At 42.4% G+C, this 17,123-nt stretch overlaps 1 protein-coding gene across 2 annotated transcripts in view; it reads left to right on the forward strand.

Annotated features, from left to right (window-relative positions):
* Nucleotides 1–17,123, forward strand: part of LOC144678700 (zona pellucida-binding protein 2-like) — a 95,683-nt gene that overhangs the window by 13,176 nt on the left and 65,384 nt on the right. For both annotated transcript variants that reach the window (XM_078538503.1, XM_078538505.1), the window contains exons 2-3: nucleotides 6,378–6,551; nucleotides 8,563–8,688. In XM_078538503.1, the coding sequence (XP_078394629.1) occupies nucleotides 6,378–6,551; nucleotides 8,563–8,688 (300 nt within the window). The remainder of the gene's footprint in view (nucleotides 1–6,377; nucleotides 6,552–8,562; nucleotides 8,689–17,123) is intronic.

Below are 17,123 nucleotides of genomic sequence, written 5' to 3' on the forward strand. Positions count from 1 at the left end.
CCCACGTAAAATGGCGGCATGGACCCGATTGGGGGCACCGATTGGGTCCGCGCCCACCCAATCCTGCCCCCGCACAACCACCCCACCCCCGACGAGGGGAAAATTCTACCCCAACAGTTATACAACTCCAGACATGGGGCCAAGACCCTAGCACCCTTAACTCTGGGCCAAAGTGTTTGGATCTTGGATCATAAGTCAGAAGGGAACACCCACCGTCATACCTAGTACTTTCCAATGCAGCAAGAGAGCCCTGATTTCACTGATATCCATGAGAATGCAAATTTTCAATTACCTCACGATGTGGGATGGAGACCCCAAAGATACTTCAAGTGGCTTGCATGTTGCTGACCCACCCCTGGGCCCAGTTCCAGACCACTTGCCCCGTGTAGCAGTCACCACAATGTGGTCTGAGAGAGTGATGAAGGCACCACTGAGACTCAACCTCTGACCGGGGGACTTTGCTGGGGCAGGAGGTAAGCAGAGCCAATGTAATGTAAATGGTTTAAAGTAAATGCAATGTAAATAGTTTGGAAATAGTTCACACTCTTATTTAAAAAGTTGATACTATACTTGGGGGGAGGTGTAGTGTAATGGATTAATAGAATAGTTATGGTAAAGGTGATGTAGGCCATGACATAAAAGTGACATCAGCAGTTATGTGCTAGTGACTCTGTAGAGCAGACCAAGCAGGGGAGATGTGCCTACTATTTAATGTAAATAAACCAGTCTGAAGTAACTACCTGAGTCAGGCTACTGTCCCTCTCCATAAGATATACCACATCGCAAGTATATGAAACACAAAGATCCAAAGAGTTGGGTGGGGGTGGAGCAGAGTGCGATCAGAAGAGTTGGGGGTGGGGTATTTGATTGCAAGGTTGGGAGAAGCAGATAAATTTGATCCAGCAGTCACATGAAAAGACTCCTGGATCAGGCAGTCCTCGCCTCTTTAGGTACCAACTTTCCTGAGGCCTGGGAAACCTGGTGGTGGTTAACTGTCTGGCACACAAGCCTAATGATAATATTTAATTGACCAACCTGCGTCCTGCACACTATTGACTGCCCACCCCCATCCCACCTCTGTCAAAACAATTGGGTTGGTTCGAGGCAGGTTGTGATCGGGTTTCAGATTTTAAACATTTTTATATCCCACTAAACCACCTGTTTCTTTTTTGTAGGGGTAGTGGGGCGGGGCAGTGACAGGGGGATGGTGGGGGGTTAAAATTCCCACCATTTTATCTCTAGCTCTTTATTTACGTCTCTGTTGTTCTGGGCACAGTTAATCAATTTGATTCCTAAGCAAAAATGAAAGAAATCTGTATCAAAAAGTTGGCTGTACATACAATATGAATTATATACTGCTTAAAGTCTGCAGAATTCATATGGTATACAATACGTAACCCATTTCATTAGCCCCATTTTGCATGCTGTACAAATATATAGCAAAAAATAAGATTTGAGTGCATCTTTCAAAGTAAATTATAACTCATGATCAGTGTTCAAGTCTCATGAAATATTTTGTTCTTCAGAACACTGATTATTTTTTGCTGTCCTATCTACTTGATAGTTATATAAATAAACTTTGTAATACGGGCCTTCTCTCTGTTTATGTCTGTATCACGAGCAAATAGGTTGTCGCAGCGTGGGTACAAAGGCATGGGTAACGGCTTCAATATCAGATGAGTTGAGGAAGGGATGGAATAAATAAAATGGACTGAAACAAAGTTAGCCCTGACATTTTGTACTCTGCTAATAAAAATGCTTAGGGCAGTATTTACTTCCAAGCCAATCCTTAAACGTATTTCCAAATAAATATTTGTTGGGATGAGGAGCAATTATTATTTGGGCTCTGATGAAATCAGTTCTCAAATTTTTGTTTTTTTTCACTACCTTCATTTAAATAGGAATTCTAATTTTGATGATACTACAGAATTGTGTGGAGTTGCTAACTGCATCGATAGGCGTGGATTCAGCTAGAAGGATAATAGCCAGATAGCAGTTTGATAGATTATTGAATATCGGCATTTAGTACACACCAATGTAATGGATTTAAAACTAAGAACATTAAATATGACAAAGTGACAGGACATAAAATTATAATGAAAATGACCTAACACAGATATAAGTTTATTTCTATGGTTGACTAGTGTTGCAACCTACATTTATGTGAATAAGCTGCACGGCAAAGTTGTAAAATGATAGCATTGTGTACCCAGTACCTCACGCTGCCAGAATAATGGTACGGCACCAAGTAAAGATTGGATATTTCCCCTCAAGTTGGAAGGAAAAATCAGCGGCTGAGTTAGGCCACGTTCTCTTTGTACATCTCTTTGCTGTTTAGAGATATCTAATAGCAGATCGGTAGGAAGAATGATTCTCAAGAAAATCACTCAGTGGGAATAATAAATAAGTGATTAAAATAGCTCTGACAAACGGAAGATTGTCAATATACCTTTTAGGCATTTCATGTCCTGGTCTACAATGTAAGTTTAAATAAGACACAAATGAACCAATTATGCTGCAGTTTTTAAGTCATGCAATGAGGCTTTTGGTTGTAATAATACAGTAAGTGTATGATAGTTAAGCAGTGAACTCTCCAAGTTAACTGCATTATAAATTTTGTACACTGGCATATGAGCGCCTTATGTAATTAATCTCTCACCACCTCAGCTTTTCATTTACTGCATTATACATTCAAACTAGTGAGAAACCATCTTTAAAACTCATAGGCAACTGAACTGTTTAAAGTTACCATTTTAAACCTTCTGTGTTAACAAAGCATCAACTGTCCTGGTGTCTCTTCACTGACATTTCTCACCCTTAGGAATTCATGCACCTTGCACTATTCAGTTCTTACAATGGTACATCACAGAAGGAGGTCATTGACCCATCATGCCTGTGCCAATTCTTCAAAGGAGCTATCCACTTCGTCTTATTTCACTACATTTTCTCCACAGCCTGTAATTTTTTTTTCTTTTCAAGTATATATCCTGTTCTCTTTTGAAAGTTATTACTAATTCTGCTTCCATTACCTTTTTAGGCAGCGCACTCAGGATCATAACAACTTGCTATATAAATAACATTCTCCTCATCTCTGGTCCTTTTGCCAATTATCTTAAATCAGCAATCAGTTACTGACCCACCTACCAATGGAAACAGTTTCTCTTATTTACTCTATCAAAACATCCATAATTTTGAATACCTCTATGAAATCTCTGCTTTACCTTTTCTTTTCTAAAGTGGGAAATCCCAACTTCTCCAGTCCCTCTCTGCATAACTGAATTCACATCCCTGGTATCCTCCTCCGCACACCTTGTTAATACAGCTTTCCAACCAGGAAGTGTGTAACAGGAAGATAGGTTGACTCACCCTCCTCCGATGGAGAAACATATTTTATTCCATAAATGACCTTGTTTATTTCCTGACAAACGATGGATAAATTGAGAATTTACATTATTTGGAACTGCAGACACTTGTCCACTCTACCCACTTCTAAGGAAATGACATGCCATAAGCCACTAAATGTCTAGATTACTATTTAATGAAAACAAAAATACCTGGAAAAACTCTGCAGGTCTGGCAGCATCTGCGGAGAGGAGCACAGTTAACGCTTCGTGTCCGAATGACCCTTCAACAGAAGTAAGTAAAAATAGAAGAGAGGTGAAATATAAGCTGGTTTAAGGGGTGGGGTGGGACAAGTAGAGCTGGATAGAGGGCCAGTGATAGGTGGAGATAACCAAAAGATGTCACAGACAAAAGACAAAGAGGTGTTGAAGGTGGTGATATTATCTAAGGAATGTGCTAATTAAGGGTAGAAAGCAGGACAAGCAAGGTACAGATAGCCCTAGTAGGGGTGGGGTAGGGTGAAGGAATCGAAAAAGGCTAAAAGGTAGAGATAAAACAATGGATGGAAATACATTTAAAAATAATGGAAATAGGTGGGAAAAGAAAAATCTATATAAATTATTGGAAAAAAAAAGGGGGGTGGGGAATCGGAAAGTGGGTGGGGATGGAGGAGAGAGTTCATGATCTAAAATTGTTGAACTCAATGTTCAGACCGGAAGGCTGTAAAGTGCCTAGTCGAAAGATAAGGTGCTGTTCCTCCAGTTTGCGTTGAGTTTCACTGGAACAATGCAGCAGGCCAAGGACAGACATGTGAGCATGAGAGCAGGGTGGAGTGTTGAAATGGCAAGCGACAGGGAGGTCTGGGTAATGCTTGCGGACTGACCGAAGATGTTCTGCAAAGCGGTCACCCAGTCTGCGTTTGGTCTCTCCAATGTAGAGGAAACCACATTGGGAGCAACGAATGCAGTAGACTAAATTGAGGGACGTGCAAGTGAAATGCTGCTTCACTTGAAAGGAGTGTTTGGGCCCTTGGACGGTGAGGAGAGGGGAAGTAAAGGGGCAGGTGTTACACCTTCTGCGGTTGCATGGGAAGGTGCCGTGGGAGGAGGTTGAGGTGTAGGGGGTGATGGAGGAGTGGACCAGGGTGTCCCGGAGGGAACGATCCCTGCGGAGTGCCGCCAGGGGGGGTGAAGGGAAGATGTGTTTGGTGGTGGCATCATGCTGGAGTTGGCAGAAATGGCAGAGGATGATCCTTTGAATGTGGAGGCTGGTGGGGTGATAAGTGAGGACAAGGGGGACCCTATCATGTTTCTGGGAGGGAGAGGAAGGTGTGAGGGCGGATGCGCGGGAGATGGGCCAGACACGGTTGAGGGCCCTGTCAACCACCGTGGGTGGAAAACCTCAGTTAAGGAAGAAGGAAGACATGTCAGAGGAACTGTTTTTGAAAGTGGCATCATCAGAACAGATGTGACGGAGGCGAAAGAACTGAGAGAATGGGATGGAGTCCTTACAGGAAGCGGGGTGTGAGGAGCTGTAGTCGAGATAGCTGTGGGAGTCGGTAGGCTTGTAATGAATATTGGTGGACAGTCAATCACCAGAAATTGAGACAGAGAGGTCAAGGAAGGGAAGGGAAGTGTCAGAGATGGACCATGTGAAAATGATGGAGGGGTGGAAATTGGAAGCAAAATTAATAATTTTTTCCAGGTCCAGACGAGAGCATGAAGCAGCACCAAAGTAATCATCGATGTTCCGGAGAAAGAGTTGTGGGAGGGTGCCGGAGTAGGACTGGAACAAGGAATGTTCCACATACCCATAAAGAGACAGGCATAGCTGGGGCCCATGCAGGTACCCATAGCCACACCTTTTATTTGGAGGAAGTGAGAGAAGTTTAAGGAGAAATTGTTCAGTGTGAGAACAAGTTCAGCCAGATGGAGGAGAGTAGTGGTGGATGGGGATTGTTCGGGCCTCTGTTCGAGGAAGAAGCGGAGAGCCATCAGACCATCCTGGTGGGGGATGGAGGTGTAGAGGGATTGGACGTCCATGGTGAAGAGGAGGCGGTTGGGGCCAGGGAACTGGAACTTCCCTCAATTTAGTCTACTGCATTCGTTGCTCCCAATGCGGTTTCCTCTACATTGGAGAGACCAAACGCAGACTGGGTAACCGCCTTGCAGAACACCTTTGGTCTGTCCGCAAACATTACCCAGACCTCCCTGTCGCTTGCCATTTCAACACTCCACCCTCCTCTCATGCCCACATGTCCGTCCTTGGCCTGCTGCATTATTCCAGTGAAACTCAACGCAAACTGGAGGAACAGCACCTCATCTTCCGACTAGCCTTCCGGTCTGAACATTGAGTTCAACAATTTTAGATCATGAACTCTCTCCTCCATCCCCACCCACTTTCCGATTCCCCACCCCCCCTTTTTTTTCCAATAATTTATATAGATTTTTCTTTTCCCACCTATTTCCATTATTTTTAAATGTATTTCCATCCATTGTTTTATCTCTACCTATTAGCCTTTTTCGATTCCTTCACCCCACCCCACCCCCACTAGGGCTATCTGTACCTTGCTCGTCCTACTTTCTACCCTTAATTAGCACATTCCTTAGATAATATCACCACCTTCAACACCTCTTTGTCTTTTGTCTGTGACATCTTTTGGTTATCTCCACCTATCACTGGCCCTTTATCCAGCTCTACCTGTCCCACCCTTCCTTAAACCAGCTTATATTTCACCTCTCTTCTATTTTTACTTAGTTCTGTTGAAGGGTTATTCGGACTCGAAACGTTAACTGTGTTCCTCTCCGCAGATGCTGCCAGACCTGCTGAGTTTTTCCAGGTATTTTTGTTTTTGTTTTGGATTTCCAGCATTCGCAGTTTTTTGCTTTTATCTTACCATTTAATGAGCTGGATGCTCTTTTCTGAATTTTAAATGTGTTTTCCAATATGACTGCTGCATTCAGTAGCTTTTCATTTTTTAAAAATTAAGGTATAACTAAATGAATCACTCATGCTGCCCGTAAATTCTGATTTAGGTGGTAATATCTATAAGAAAAATTCTGAAAGGCATTTGCATAAAAGAAATTCAAGATTAAGGAGGGATGATGACAGTATATTACAGGGAATGCTCGCCAGCTTTCCAGATACGTCATCACAAGCTATCTCAACACCCTTTACAGATCAAGCCATTGGTGCAGAAGGAGAAATCGGTAAGGTAAACTTGCATAATCAAGATAATGCTGAATTTTACCACACAGTTTTACCAAAACATTGAATGAGCAAGTCATAATATTTGCTATGCTGGCTATGGAATGTTTCTTGTAGGATTCTGGTTAAAAACAGAGTATCCCCTATGATTAAAAGAGTATGATTTTGACAGAGAAATGATGGTTATTTTCTAAATGTTAATCATCAAATTCATATAGAAGCCAAATGCCTGAGAATATTTTCATGTTCCCACAAAAATGTTTGGAATGTTTATTTTAATTATTAATTTGTAGATAATTTTCTATTTATTTCCCTCTGGAATTTCCCGCATTATTTCTCAATTCCTGGACATATTGAATCCCAGCATCCCTGCTGCTCATTCTTGTAGTCTTTCTCATTTTAACTCCAGATCCAACAATATGTATTTTTTTAAATTGTAGACTCAGAATCTGTACATTCTTGTAATCTCAGATTCTCAACTCAGGATGACTTGATAATTAAGTCATTCTTGTTTTTGAAAAAGAGATAGGTAGAGTTGGATGTTTAAATGCAGTGTTATTCAATGATTAGTTAATAAATCAGTTGGTTTTCTTTCTTTCAAAAAGATCTACTGTTGAACGGCTAATTGAGCAGTTCACTGATTATTTTTAACTCGGCTATTCTGTTTTAGGTAACCATTTTTTTCTATTGTATCTGCCACTGAGATTGCCCTACAACCAACAAATGCATCTTTGTGTTACTTAATTCAAACATAGCACCTGTTTGAAGTAGGGGATGCTGTACTAACTTCTCAAAGGGACACAGCTTGAGAGAACCCTGTAAGACAGGATGGTGTTGAATCATAGAAAGTAGAATCATAGATAGTTTGTGGCACTTGACTCATCATGTCTGCACCAGCCAATAAAATGGGACACCCAGCATAATCCCACTTTCCATCATTTGGTCTGTAGCCCTGCAGGTTATGTCACTTCAGGTGCACATCCAGACACCTTTTAAATGGGGTGAGATTTTCTGCCTCTGTTACCCTTTCAGACATTGACTTCCAGACCCCTACCATCTCTGGGTGAAAAAAAAATTCTCATCTCCCCACCAATCACTTTAAATCTATGCCCCCTAGTCACTGACCTCCCTTTTGCTCAAGTAAAACTCTCTACTTGTGACAAGTGAAATTCAGGAACCTTGATCTTGTACCAGACCATAGAAGCACAAATAAATGAGTGAATAAAATATAATTAAAAAAAGATAGAAAAAAAAACTTGCATTAAAATAACGATTTTTCATATCTTCAGGGCACCTCAAAAATACTTTGCAACTAATGAATTACTTTTAAAGTGCATTTGTTTTTCTATGCAGGCAATTAGCAGTAAATAACAGGAAATAAAAACTAAATTTCAAACACCCTTCACAACAGTGCTACAGGTCAAGTGTCCTTTATCCGTAAATCCAAAAACCGAACACACCCAAAAACAGCACATTTTTTGCACCTCACTGTCCTTTGGCACAGGAAGTCACTGACCCAAGCTGACACAACCTGAGCCAACACGAACCTCGTCACCCACACCCAACCTTTAACGTGGGAAGTCTGGTTGTTTGTCTGCACTGTTTATCTTGCGATTTTTGTCTGCACTGTTTACCTCGTGAACCCTCTCCCTATAAGCAGAATTACAGATGGGAACTTATTACAGGTACCCTGCATTTATTGTTCAGTGGTACATCTTACTTTTCTAGCCATTTTATTTACTTTAGACTACAGCTAGTCTAGGCTTCGGCCATTGTAAAATAAGTAGGCCAAGGCCTATGTGCGGTATCTGAAAACCAAAATTATCTGAAATCCAAAAAGCAATCGGCCCTCAGGATTTTGGATAAAAGTTACTCGACCTGTAATAGTTTCCTGATGAATCGGTGAGTAAGGGTTTTAAACTAAATATAGTATTTAATAGATCTATAAAGACTATTTGCACTGACAAAATCATGAACATCTTAAACTAATCAGGAATTTAACTTTATTTCTAGTTCCAGTTTTCTTCCACGTTTACTCTGTAGGCCAGACTCTTCAGTGCCTAACAAAGGAACTCTTATCCCAAAGTCTTGTGGATCCAAAGTTTCAGTGGATTGGCCCAAATGGACTAATTACCAAAGGTATCTATTTGTTTTGCAGAAACATTTTCAATTTATTTTAATTTCTTATTACCATCATGTTGCCATCCTTAACTGCAAATAAATTATAGCCTGGGTCCTGGCCTTCTTGTCAGCCACCACCTATATTGTTCAATATTATATGATGGAAGGCATTTTTTTATGATTGGGATGGTGGAATACATCCACCAACCAATTTCTTCTCCCTCTTCAAAAAGGATGCTTTCCACCGAGCAGTATAGTTAAAGAAAAATACAATTCCTTTGCACAGTTGAGTTTGAATGTAAATTGATATTGGTGGTACCATTTATGACATTGGAATTAAATGACTATGAACAGCTATCTAATATATTTTAAAAGTTATTATTTTTTGAAAGTACTATCATTAAAATGTAGCATTATGCAATTATTAAGGTAACAATAAAAATATTTTTGTAGTTATAGAAGGTGGTATTTAGTTTTGAGTGCAAATGAAAGGAAACTCAATCTAGGAGCCATTATTATGTGAACTTCTTCACGGGCAGAATCTTCCGGTTGGTGTGCAGGGGCGGGCCCGACACACCGACGCATAAAATGATGCGAGATGACATCGGGCGCCATCGCGATATTTCAGAGGGCGGGCATGCGCCAAAGGTGGCTGCACGCCCACTGAACTGTCAACAGCCTATTAAGGCCATTAAGAAAGCAATTGGCCTTATTAATAACGCTACCCATCTAAACTTAAAGTTGGCGGACAGGTGAAGAGCCCAAGTGGCCTTCATGTTTTCCAGGAAACCTCATCCACGGGCGGGATGAGATTTCCTGAAGGTTTTATAAAATTTTAAAATTAAAAAATAAATTTTGTACACTTCTCAAACATGTCCTAGCTCATGTGACACTGTCACATGAGGGGATATGTTTTAATAATTTTTTACTTTATTTTTCAGAAACTTTTATTATCCACTTAATCTCCCTGAGGCAGCTCCATGCCTCAGGGAGATTGCTGCAATCTTTCGCACACATGCCTTAATTGGCCCGCTCGCGTAAAATGGCAGCGCACAGCCAATCGCAGGTGGCGATCAGCTCTGCGCCCGTGCCCACCCCCACTCGCTCTCACCCAGCCCGCCCGCCATAGGTAAGATTCTACCCCATATGTTTTCCAAGCACCATGGATAATTAATGCAGAGTGGAGGTGAGAGTGACTGCTCTTGACATCAAGGAATTTGACCGAATGTGGCATCAAAGGACTCTCACAAAACTGAAGCCAATGGACATCAGATGGAGAACTTTCCAATTGGTTGGAGTCATACCTGGCACAAAGGAAGATTGTGGTTGTTGGAGGCCAATCATCTCAGCTCCAGGACATCACTGCAGGTGTTCCTCAGGGTACTGTCCTAGGGCCCAACAACCTTTAACTGTAGCAAGACCTGAACAATATTCAGGCTTGTGTTGATAAGTGGCAAGTAACATTTGCAGGTGACCCACAAGCTCCAGGCAATGATCATCTTCAAAAAGAGAGAATCTAACCATCCACCCTTGATATTCAATGGCATTACCATCACTGAATCACCCCTAACAATGTCTTGGGGGTTACCATTGACCAGAAACAGAACTGGACCAACCATATAAATACTGTGGCTACAAGAGGAGGTAAGAAGCTGGGAAATCTGTGGTGAGTAACACACCTCCTGACTCCCCAAAGTCTGTTCATCATCTACAAGTCACAGGTCAGGAGTTTGGTGGAATGCTCTCCACTTGCCTGGATAAGTGTGGCCCCCAACAACACTTAGGAAGTTTGACACCATCCAGCACAAAGCAGCTTACTTGATCTGCACGCCACCTTAAACTTTTACTCCCACCAGCATCGCACACATTGGCAACAGTGTGTACCATAAATAGATGTACTGCAGAAACATGTCTAGCCTCCTTCAACAGTACTTTCCAAACCCGCAACCTCTACCGCCAAGAAGGACAAGAGCAGCAGATGCATGGGAACAAGTTCCCCCTCCAACCTACACACCATCCTGACTTCAAACTGTATCACTGTTCCTTTACTGTCTTTGGGTCAAAATCCTGGAACTCTCTTCCTAATAATACTGCGGGTGTACCTGCACCAGTTGGACTGCAGAAATTCAAGAAGGCAGCTCACCACCACCTTATCAAGGGCAATTAGGGATGGGCAATAAATGTTGGCCTGGCCAGTGACACCCACATCCCATGATTAAATATTGAAAAAAAAAGTCTCACAGGGAACTAACAGGCCATATCTTTTCAAAAGGCCTTCATTTTGAACTACATTGTTCCTCTATGTATACTGCTTAATATTAACTATATTTTGATTTGTTATCAGTTATATTAGTGGCACAATTTAAAGTGAGAACATATGCATTGGTTTAGAGTTGTAGGTTCACAGATTTTGAGCAGATTTTGAGATCTGGCCTAATATTTATCAACACAATTTTAGTTCTGGTAAATGCTAACTTTCAAATCATCACCAACTGCAGGAATTGTTTTCCCAATATGTGACAGTCAAAATTAACATCCCTGTTTCTTTCTCCAGGATCACTTCTTAGTACTGTGCATATTTTATCCATAGTTTCATGAGAAGTCTGAAAAGAGAAAGCTTCAGCAGCTTCACAAATGGATTAAATCAAAGATAGCTGAACTTGTGATTCTTTCTGTGCCCAGGGTCAAGAAGGACAGAAAGTCCACTCATCTTCCCATTCAGCTTACAAAAGAAAAGTGGTATTAGGTTGAACAAATTATCTGAAATCGTCTTTTTACTTTTTCTTTATTCGTTCATGGGATGTGGGCATCGCTGGCTGGGCCAGTATTTATTGCCCTTGTTCATTTAAGAGTCAACCACATTGCTGTGGGTCTGGGCAGCAGATTTCCTTCCCTAAAGGGCATTAATGAACCAGGTGGGTTTTTACAACATTGGTTTCATAGTCATCCAGGTCTTTATTGAATTCAAATTCCACCATCTGTCATGGTGGGATTCAAACCCTTGTCCCCAGAGCATTACCCTGGGTCTCTAGAATACTTGTCCAGTAACAATACCACTATGGCATCACCTCCCCTTACTATCCAAGTATGTATCAGTATCAATATTTATTTTTGTATCAAACTATGCTAGATAAGTACCCGTTCATACAGGCAAATATGGACTATTTTAAGGTCACTAGGATGAAGCTGACAATACCACTGGGAAGCGTGTCCTGCAGTCAATATCACGGTGAAGCAGTCACTTCAAAAAGTGATGTCAGCACAAAGGTGAGAGCTGATTGGTGAGTAGTGGGTAAGTGTTTTTCTCCAGTTTTTTTCTCCAGTTTAAAATAGATTAAGCTAAGAAAAGGTAAAGGTTCTAGTTTTTATTTAAAGTACATAAATTATGTAACTTTAACTGTATTTAATTTAAAGTAAGGGTTTTTTTTCAACTAGAGGCATGGCAGGGCAGCACAATCCCGTCTTATGTACCACCTGCAACATGTGGGAAGTCCTAGACGCTCCTTGCGCTCTGACCGACCACGTGTGCAGGAAGTGCCACCAGCTACAGCTACTTGAGCTCCAAGTTTCGGAGCTTGAGCAGCCGCTGAAGGCACTGAATTGCATCCGCAAGGCTGAGAGTTTCATGGATAGCACGTTTTTAGGCGTGGTCACCCCACAGCTTACAGAAGTGCAGACAGAGAGGGAATGGGTGACCATCAGTCAGAAGAAAGGTGTCAGGCAGGTAGTCAGGAAATCCCCAGGGTGCATCTCGCTCGAGAACCGTTTTTTTGTGTTGGAAAACGGTGAGAGTGACGGTTCCTCTGGGGAGTGTAGCAAAGCTCATGACACTGTGAGCAGCTCAGCTGCACATGGGGGGAGAAAAAAGAGGGGAAGAGCAATAGTGGTAGGAGACTCAATAGTAAGCAGGAACAGACAGGCGTTTCTGCGGCTCCAGGATGGTGTGTTGCCTCCCTGGTGCGAGGGTCAAGGATGTCACCAAACGGCTGCAGGGCATTCTAAAGGGGGAGGGCAAACAGACAGAGATCGTGGTACATATTGGCACCAACAACATAGGTAGAAAGAGGGATGAGGTCCTGCAAGCAGAATTTAGGGAGCTAGGAAACAGATTAAAAAACAGGACCTCAAAGGTGGTAATCTCTGGATTACTTCCGGTGCCACGTGCTAGTGAGTATAGAAATTGGAGGTTAGTCCAGATGAATGCGTGGCTGGAGAGATGGTGCAGGAGGGAGGCCTTTAGATTTCTGGAACATTGGGACTGTTTCTGGGGGCGGTGGGACCTGTACAAGGTGGACGGGTTGTACCTGAACCGAAATGGGACCAACATACTTGCAGGGAGGTTTGCTAGTGTTGCTGGGGAGGGTTTAAACTAACTTGGCAGGGGGGTGGGATCCTGAGAGGAGGTTCAGCAGGAGGAGATGCACAGCCAAAATTAGAAGAGAGAGCAAGTGAGTCTGGAAGGCATAGAAATTATAGGCCAGTTAAGGCACAAGGGAGTTTGGTACGGTTGAATGGTATTTATTTTAATGCAAGGAGTCTGACAAATAAGGCAGATGAATTGAGGGCACAAATTAACACATGGAAGCATGATGTCATTGCTGTCATAGAGACATGGTTGAGAGAGGGGCAGGATTGGCAGCTCAATATTCCAGTATATAGGGTCTTCAGGCAAGACAGGGAAGGAGGTAAAAGAGGAGGGGGTATGAAGGAGGTAAAAGAGGAGGGGGTATCGCAATATTGATCAATCAATTACAGCAGTAAGGAGGGATAACATCTTAGAAGGCTCCTCAAATGAAGCCATATAAGTAGAACTGAAAAACAAAAAAAAGAGCAATCACATTGCTGGGAGTGTACTACAGGCCCCCAAACAGTCAGAGCAAAATAGAAGAGCAGATATGTAGGCAAATTTCAGAGAAGTGTAAAAATAATAGGGTAGTAAGAGTGGGGGATTTCAACTTCCCCAACATTAACTGGGTTAGTCATAGAGTGATAGGTTTAGAGGGAGCAGAATTCTTAAAATGCATCCAGGAGAACTTTTTAAACCAGGGTAGGTTGAAGGTCCTACAAGAGAGGTCCTGGACTTATTTTTAGGGAATAAAGCCGGGCAAGTGGTAGAGGTATCAGTGGGGGAGCATTTTGCAGATAGTGATCATAACTCCGTTACATTCAACGTTGTTATGGAAAAGGACAAGGATGGGCCAGAAATCAGAGTTCTAAATTGGGGGAAGGCCGATTTTAATAAGATCAGACATGATTTGGCCAGAGTGGACTGGGTGCTGTTACTTTTAGTTAAATCTGCAACAGAGCAGTGGCACTCATTCAAGAAGGAAATAGGGAGAGTACAGGGCCAACATATTCCAGTAAAGACAAAGGGTGGGACCAACAAATCCAGGGAACCCTGGATGTCGAGGGATATACAGGATTTGATAAAGAGAAAAAGGCAGGCTTATGGCAGATGCCAAGGGTTCAAAACAGCGAAAGCCCTAGAGGAGTATAGAATGTATAGGGGAGAGCTTAAAAAGGCAATTAGGAGAGCAAAAAGACGGCATGAAAAAAACATTGGCAGATAAAATAAAGGAAAATCCAAAGTTATTTTACAGGTACATTAAGAGTAAGAGGATAACTAGGGAAAGAGTAGGGCCCACTCAGGACCAAAGTGCTTATTTGTGTGTGGAGCTGGAAGACGCAGGTAGGGTTCTAAATGAATACTTTGTGTCGGTGTTCACAAGTGAGAGGGACAATGCGGGTATGGAGATCAGGCAGAAGGACTGTGATATAATTAAAGAAATTAGCATAGAAAGAGAGGAGGTTCTAAGTGGTCTAGCTTAAAAGTAGATAAATCTCCAGGCCCGGGTGAAATGTATCCCAGGCTGTTGAATGAGGCAAGGGAGGAGATAGCAGGGGCGCTGGTAATGATTTTCAATACCTCTCTGGCCACAGGAGAGGTGCCAGAGGACTGGAGGACAGCCAATGTGGTACCATTATTCAAGAAGGGAGGAAGGGATAAACCAGGGAACTACAGGCCAGCCAGCGGTGGGGAAACTATTGGAAGCAATTCTGAGGGACAGAATTAATCCACACTTGGAGAGGCAGGGATTAATCAAGAACAATCAGCATGGTTTTGTTAAGGAGAGTTCATGTCTGACCAACTTGATTACATTTTTACTGACTGTAAAAGTTTCTATAGGTCTGTGAAGAGATAAAGATTGGTGAAGACAAATGTAGGTCCCTTACAGTCAGAAACAGGGGAATTTATAATGGGGAACAAAGAAATGGCTGACCAACTAAATACATACTTTGGTTCTGTCATCACAAAGAAGGACACAAATAACATACCAGAGATGTTGGGGAAGGCAGGGTTTAGTGAGAGGGAGGAACTGAAAGAAATCAGCATTAGTAGGGAAATGGTGTTGGGGAAATTGATGGGATTGAAGGCCGATAAATCCCCAGGGCCTGATAATCTACATCCCAGAGTACTTTAGGAAGTGGCCCTAGAAATAGTGGATGCATTGGTGGTCATCTTCCAAGATTCTATAGACTCTGGAACAGTTCCTACAGATTGGAGTGTAGCTAATGTAACCACACTATTTAAAAAGGGAGGTAGAGAGAAAACAGGGAATTAGAGACCTGTCAGCCTGACGTCGGTAGTGGGGAAAATTCTAGAGCCCATTATAAAAGATTTAACAGCTGAGTACGTGGAAAACAGTGGCAGAATTGGACAGTCAGCATAGATTTACGAAAGGGTAATCATGCTTGACAAATCTACTGGAATTTTTCGAGGATGTAACTAGTAGAGTTGATGAGGGGGAGCCAGTGGATGTGGTTTTTTTGGACTTTCAGAAGGCTTTCGACAAAGTCCCATATAAGAGACTGGTGTGTAAAATTAAAGCACATGGGATTGGGGGTAGTGTATTGAGATGGATAGAAAACTGGTTGGCAGACAGGAAACAAAGTGTAGGAATAAACAGGTCTTTTTCCAAATGGCAGGCAGTGACTAGTGGGGTACCGCAGGGATCGGTGCTGGGACCCCAGCTATTCACAATATATATTAATGATTTAGATGAGGGAACTAAATGTAATATCTCAAAATTTACAGATGACACAAAGCTGGGTGGGAGGGTGAGCTGTGAGGAGGATGCAGAGATGCTTCAGTATGATTTGGACAAGCTGAGTGAGTGGGCAAATGCATGGCAGATGCAGTATAATGTGGATAAATGTGAGGTTATCCACTTTGGTAGCAAAAACAGGAAGGCAGATTATTATCTGAATGGCTATAAATTGAGAGAGGAGAATGTGCAGCGAAACCTAGGTGTCCTCGTACACCAGTCGCTGAAGGTAAGCATGCAGGCAAATGGTATGTTGGCCTTCATAGCCAGAGGATTTGAGTACAGGAGCAGGGATGTCTTGCTGCAATTTTAAAGGGCCTTGTTGAGACCACACCTGGAATATTGTGTGCAGTTTTGGTCTCCTTATCTGAGGAAGGATGTTCTTGCTATAGAGGGAGTGCAGCCAAGGTTTACCAGACTGATTCCTGGGATGACAGGACAGACATATGAGGAGAGATTGAGTTGATTAGGATTATATTCGCTGGAGTTAAGAAGAATGATGGGGGATCTCATAGAAACCTATAAAATTCTAACAGGACTAGACAGGGTAGATGCAGGTAGGATGTTCCCAATGGTGGGGGAATCCAGAACCAGGGGTCACAGTCTGAGGATATGGGGCAGACTATTTAGGACTGAGATGAGGAGAAATTTCTTCACCCAGAGAGTGATGAGCCTGTGGAATTCACTACCACAGAAAGTAGTTGAGGCCAAAACATTGTATGTTTTTAAGAAGGAGTTGGATATAGCTCTTGGGGCAAAAGGGATCAAAGGATATGGGGAGAAAGTGGGAGCAGGCTATTGAGCTGGATGATCAGCCATGATCATAATGAATGGCCAAGCAGGCTCGAAGGGCCGAATGGCCTACTCCTGCTCCTATTTTCTATGTATGTTTCTATGTATGAATTTTCCGAAGAGGTGACTGGGTGTGTAGATGAGGTCAATGCATTTGACATAGTCTACTTGGACTTCAGCAAGGCTTTTGATAAGGTCCCGCATGGGAGACTGATAACTCAGGTAACAGCCCATGGGATCCAACGTAATTTGGCAAATTGGATCCAGAACTGGTTGAGTGGCAGGAAGTAGAGGGCGATGGTGGAGGGGTGTTTTTGTGACTGGATGCCTGTGTCCAGCGGGGTTCCACAGGGATCGATGTTGGGTCCTTTGCTGTTTGTGGTATATATAAAAGGTTTAGACTTGAATGTAGGAGGGTTGATCAATAAGTTCACGGATGACATGGAAATTGCTGAGGTGGTAAATAGTGAGGAGGATAGCCTTAGATTACAGGAGAATATAGACGGGCTGGTCAGATGGGCTGATCAAAATGGAATTTAATCCAGATAAGTGTGA

This window comes from Cetorhinus maximus, chromosome 3, assembly GCF_964194155.1.
Source record: "Cetorhinus maximus chromosome 3, sCetMax3.hap1.1, whole genome shotgun sequence".
In the NCBI taxonomy this organism is placed as follows: domain Eukaryota; kingdom Metazoa; phylum Chordata; class Chondrichthyes; order Lamniformes; family Cetorhinidae; genus Cetorhinus; species Cetorhinus maximus.